This window comes from Fulmarus glacialis, unplaced genomic scaffold, assembly GCF_000690835.1.
Source record: "Fulmarus glacialis isolate BGI_N327 unplaced genomic scaffold, ASM69083v1 scaffold32812, whole genome shotgun sequence".
NCBI lineage: Eukaryota > Metazoa > Chordata > Aves > Procellariiformes > Procellariidae > Fulmarus > Fulmarus glacialis.
Window position 1 is genome coordinate 66,340 of NW_009199015.1, and position 6,000 is coordinate 72,339.

Below are 6,000 nucleotides of genomic sequence, written 5' to 3' on the forward strand. Positions count from 1 at the left end.
TAGCTGTTAAACTGCAGCTGAAATTTTGTAGCAAAAGGCAGCGTACATCTTTAGTGTATCTTGACTACATATAGCTAGCATACAAATAAATTACAAACAGACATGCAGCCAAGTACAAAGCAGGTGTATTTTGTTCATGAAAGACACACGCATGTGGAAACCATTTTTATAGCTTTTGAAAGAACTACAGAGATATTTGTAAGCCAGCTAAAAGCAAGGCAGGTAGACCATTAGTTCTAAGAATAATTTTCAGGGAACACCAAGATGCATTAGAGGCAAAAACGTCCACGAAGAACTAATATTTTTCAAATAACCCCCAGCATGGCCTGTTGGAAACTGAAAGGAAGACCTTCCACTTTCATACCAAGGAATAAAAAGCATCAATCTACTTCTCACATAAGTCTCTGCATGAAATGAGTGCATCCCTTATCCCATATTTTAGTTTTCTGATCAGCTAAGCAGGTTCCAGAACTCAGTATGTGAGTATGTATTCACAATTGATTTCTGTGCACCAGATTGTCAGCAAGGGACAGTCAGCAGCGGTTCCAAGGACTTTCCTATTGCTTCGCCTACCTCTGACCTAGCAGAGACACTTGGACAACAAGGCCCAGATTATCCTCTCCTTGAGAAACACTCAGGAAGACAGCCACCCCTGCAGAATACTGTCACTTTTGCTGTGTGCACAACAATTACACATAAAAACGCAAGACAACAGCCCTATCTTTACACACATCTCATCAGGTGCTTTATTAACATACCATTTTTCACAGAAGTAGGCTTTTGTGTGATTACTCCCACTTACAGCTATTACTCCCACTACTACTTACTGAGGTGCAAGTAAATCCCTCAGGCTGGGCAACAACATGGGATTTTTGGACTAATTTCAACTGCGATATTTAACACCTAGCTTTAAAGCACTGATGCTGTGAGCCCATCAGTGTAAAGGATTAGCTCTACCGATGATGAGGCTACTTCACATGAACTAAGAGTTGTGCTTAAACATTTCTGCTGCTTCCAAATTAGCCTTTCTACACACCAGGTTTACCCAATAAATCTGGTTTATATACCAGATCAAAACCTCAGAAAGGCTACTTAGTTACATTAGTGATGGAATATATCCACTGTTCTAGATCTAGATGAGGCCACTAAATAAGTGCGAATGGATTTCCAATTTGCAAGGACTTAGAAATGCCAATGAATTTATTTGAATTACATTTGTTCAGCCCCTTTGAAAATATGGCTATATTTGTATCAATCTCAAAATGGATATAGTTGCCTAAACATGGATCTCACTTTGGTGTTCACAACCTGCAAGGAAGAAGGAAAAAAAAAAAAAATCCAACCTGTTTCAAAGTTCTTGATTATTTCAGTTTGGAGGGACATCTTCTAAGTGCATTTGCTGGAACGGGAAAGAGCATTTGGGAAGGCAATTTCGCATCACTGAAGTGAAAATATTTCTACTAGCTGAGATGTTACAGCTGACACTGACAGGACAGGCTTTGGAAGCAAGTTTACAGACAGATCAGACCTACATGCCCTTCCTTACATGTACAAGTCTTGACTGGTGTAATTTATTAACAGGAGACAGAGGATGCTTTAAAGGAAGAGTGTAAATTAAAGGAGGGGCCTGACTTCAACTTCTTCCTACATGTTTGTAAGAGTGAAAAAGACAGCTGAGTTAGGCTGACTTGTGTTACTAAGCAGCAGTAAGCACGATTATGCTCTATGTGCACTCCTCTGTCAGTCAAAGGGACATAAAAGGAATTACTCCACACTTCACAAAAGCAAGTTTAGCTAACGCAGTTCAGCTTCCTTTTGCAACTGTATGGGTGGATTATGGATGGAAAATCAGGAGCACCTAGTTACCAAGGCTTAATGGGTTACCGCTTGTCAGGTGTGCCGCAATCCTATCCTGTTAAAGCTGACATATACAGGCTTAAACCTCTGTCACAATTAAACCATTACCTTAAATCACACAGTTGGTTTAAACTAACACATTTTTTCTCAATAGCCATGGGCAGAAGGCATGCCCACACGTGTTTTGTGGAGCAGCTCAGCTGGACAGCAGAAAATGTATCCAGGTGTGTTAGCGATCGCTTGCCCATGGTTCATCATGGTTCAGAGGTCTCTGTAAACTGCGACAACCCTGTCATGTATCGGAGCCTATATTCTTGCTATGCTCTGGTTCCAGCATGGCTCTCACCTTACATTTGTTGTCAGAAAGATAAATTCAGAGGTGATCAGTGCCTACATAGTAAACTATGCATGAGTAAGCAGGTGAGAGTCCAAAGGTGCTGAGGCACTTGCAGGCATACCAAGGATGGCTCAAACTAGTTTGAGAAAAGCAGTTTAAGCTCACTAATAAAGAGCTCAGCATTACTGCCTGAATATTTACAGCTTCTTTTTTGGACTCATTTGTAAATTGGGTCTCACTACTAATTTTTAAGCCTGACTCTATACTTGTTTTCACTGTGCAAATACAATTTATTCCAGAAAGGCAAAGAAAATTTATATCTAGTAGAGAGTGTCTGACATGTATTTATGCCACTCATTTTGGGAACAGGGCTAAGAGGTTTGCCTTTCTCCATAGAGAAAGCAGGAGAAATAATTGTGTATTTGACTTTTTGGAATTTTTTCAGTGATATCCCTTTGTACAGTAAAACACTAAAGTTTTCCTTTGAGGCCAGGAATGCTGCCTTCTGTGCCAGGTTAATCCTTCATACCGAATGCCACATTCCCAAGGTGGAAAGTTGACTACAGGTTTTCTATTTGGCTGCGAGCACTAGAAAGATTCACTTTCATTTAGTGTAATCTCCCACTCTGTGATATGACTGGAATTTTCACCCCCCACAACTGGGGCAGATTTTCTTGCTTTATTTTGCTACGAGTTTGGCTCCCATTTAAAAACTAGAAGGAGCTGCTAAGTTTTTAGTAAGTTCTTCACCCAAATGTCTGAGTGAACCAACAATTCAAAAATTATTAGCACACAGTGGAAAAAAAAAGGGAAAAAAAATGCATTTAGACACCTAAGTGAAAATTGTATTCTCTTGAAAGTCTGGTCCCAACTACTGGAGATGACCACATAAAATCCACCTCTGCACTTCTTGGAAATGTGCATGGAGAACAAATCTGTGAATAATGGACTAAAATGCAGTGGAAGGAGGTGAGAATTAACCTAGCTTTAGCCTTAAAAAAAGAGCATTTATAGTACCTGAAAAAGTTGGCACTACAAATGACCTTATTGACAAAATTCAGAGTAAAAAACACTTTCTGTGTATTATTACTTTTGTCTCATTTTCAACTTTTAGTTATGAATCTTTTGGTAGTATAACTTTATGCTATTCTTGTCTCCCAAGATCATAAAAATGCAACCCAAATCAGACTTGGTAATAGCGAGAAATTAAAGGACAAATATAAATGAAATTGACTTCCACCTAACCATGAGCTGCAATTTATGGTCACAACACAGGAGACAACTTGTCTAAGGGCCACAGTGCGACCCTTTAGTGTTTTGGGGTTTTTTTGGGTTTGTTGTTGCTTTTTTTTTTTTTTTTTTAAACAATGCGAATTACTGATATTTGCCAGTTAACCCTTCGCAGACTCAAACATTTAAATGCTTAATGATTTTCAAATAAAACTGTGTTATGAAAGATGGACAGAGATTCTGTCATCTCTGGAGTAGCCTCAATCAACCTACTTCACATTCTTCTTCCTTCTCTACAAACATTCATGGCAAGGAAAGGACTATGTGTTACCAACTACAGCTCTAAAAATCAAAATGATTCACGGTACAGCCTAAGAGATATGACCCTGAGAACTTTGCATCAAAAAAACTGTATCAGGGATGTTATGTTCCAGAAGTATTTTACATAGCTTTTTTACCCGTCATCTTGTATACCTATTAAACATTGTGGACTTTCAACATACTTGGGAAGGAAGAAGCCAGTCTTGCTGTTTACAGATTTGAACAAAACCTTTGCTGAGAGTCTACAGTTGCATTGCCAATGCTATTTCTATCTTTTGCCTAATATTTGCTACCTACAGTCACTGCCCTGCAGACTAAGCAACTTGCAGTATTTAATACCTGTTTTACTTTAAAAATGGCTTGGCAGAAAATGGTCTACTTTGCAGACATTTTTATCTAAATAAAAAAAAAAAAAAAAAAAAAAGAGAACCAGTATTTATAGGTTAACTCCTGCAAAAACTTAGGGGATATCACTCATGTACGCACTGTTAAACACACGAGCGAGCGTTCCCGGTATCAAAGGCTGTAATTTTAACAAGCTGAGGTCTCTGTGACACTCCTAACAATTTTAACTTCTACACAGTGCTAGCTGCCACCACACAATACCTTTTGAAGATGTAGTTAATGATGAAGACTTATCTACTTGGTTATCCTGCAATTAAATCAAAGATTCTAAATGTGAGAATCTCAGAGATGCTTTTCTTCACGTGTGACCCAGTAAAAGGATGCTGTCAGGCAGATTTATACCCTTAGTTTGGGTTACTGAAAGAATGCTTGTACTTAATACTAATTGGAACGTTTCCATCGACTTTTTAAGTGAAATGTCAATAATTTGGGTTTCCTTCTCGGACGCAAATATTCTTGCCCTGCAGTGCTTGTAACATGACACAGTGTAGTGTTACATCAGGCTGTTAGACCAGAGCATGAAACCAAACAGAAATTAGACCAGAGTGGAAACCAAACAGAAATTCCCAAATTCTCATTGCCCTAACTAAAGTTTACCTTACTTGATTGCAATCATTTTTAGTACTGTTAATAATAGACAGAATTTTAACCTGACAACGTCCTTCTAAGTAAGTCAGACTCACACGTGCAAAAGCCTAAGCCCTGCCTTGTACGAATGTGTGTGAACATGTGAAAGACGTGACTAGGTGTGTACAAGCCTTTTCTACAAGTGACTAGAAGCCCCAGCAGCAATGATACTCACGTTGGCATTGTCCCCAGGACAATCGGGCCCAGCCCCAGCAGCAGTCAATTCTACTTCCAAACCGACAGAGTCCTGTGGAGGAGACTATTTGTCTGGGCCACCTGAACAAGGCAGTTCAAAAAAGTCTGGTGAAACATTTTGAAAGTAGCTAGATTAAGAAAAACAAAAGACAAAAGACCAGCAAAAACCTCTCCTGCATGGAAATATATATCTTTTTTTTTTTAAAAAAAACAGTAACTGCTCTAAGCTGAGTCTATGATATTTCTATCATTAATACTGTGTTTAGTTCACAAAATGTAAATGACTATAGGCAAAGAGGGGAAAAGACAATTAGGTTAACTTTGTAAAGCCTTAAAAAACTGACATGCTTTGCAATATGCTCACTGCTGCCACTCCCAGGCTGGTATTGAACAATTTCAGAAGTCTGAAACACAGAATTTATAACGCAGGATAAACCACCATCATAAAATTTCAGCATTGGTTTATTTCACAATATATGGCCAAATTTTCTCACTGAAACATTAAAGGAAAAAAAAATCAAAACAAAAGCTTCCTGAACTGTTAAACAGAAATTAAATACAAAAGGAGAGCTGTAGTCGTCCTTGTTCCAAGGAAAAGATACCACAGTCTCAAGCAACTACAAAGTATTGACATAAATTGTTAATGTTTTTTAATGACGAGCTGAAATAACGTGAAGACTGCATCTCAACAAATCCTAAAAAGAAATCCTTGGAGAGGGGATCATGCTGGCTGATTTATACACACACAGAACTGTGGCGTTGGGCAGTCCGCTCCTTGCAGCATCCATGAAGCGTTCTCCAACGTGCCTTACCGCCGCTCACTACACCTGACACAGCTCAGCACAACCCATGAGGCACACGCTCTCCAAGCATTCATTTTCACTTTGCTTCATGTTAAAACTTGAGTTGCAATCTTCACCGTATTCTGTTTCAAGTGCCTCGGGGCGTCAATAAACTAATTTTATTTTTACAGCACGCAAAGTGCTTTGGTTTTAATTCTTGCAGGACGCAACCCTGCCAGAGCGATA

General features: G+C 38.9%; 1 protein-coding gene across 1 annotated transcript in view; it reads right to left on the reverse strand.

The window, feature by feature from the left end:
* The window catches only part of NPNT (nephronectin), a gene marked incomplete at its 5' end in the record, with an annotated part of 51,641 nt that extends 46,588 nt beyond the window's left edge, over positions 1–5,053 (reverse strand). The window contains one exon of the mRNA XM_009573102.1: positions 4,953–5,053. Within this exon, the coding sequence (XP_009571397.1) occupies positions 4,953–5,053 (101 nt within the window). The remainder of the gene's footprint in view (positions 1–4,952) is intronic.
* Between the last annotated feature and the right edge of the window lie 947 nt (positions 5,054–6,000).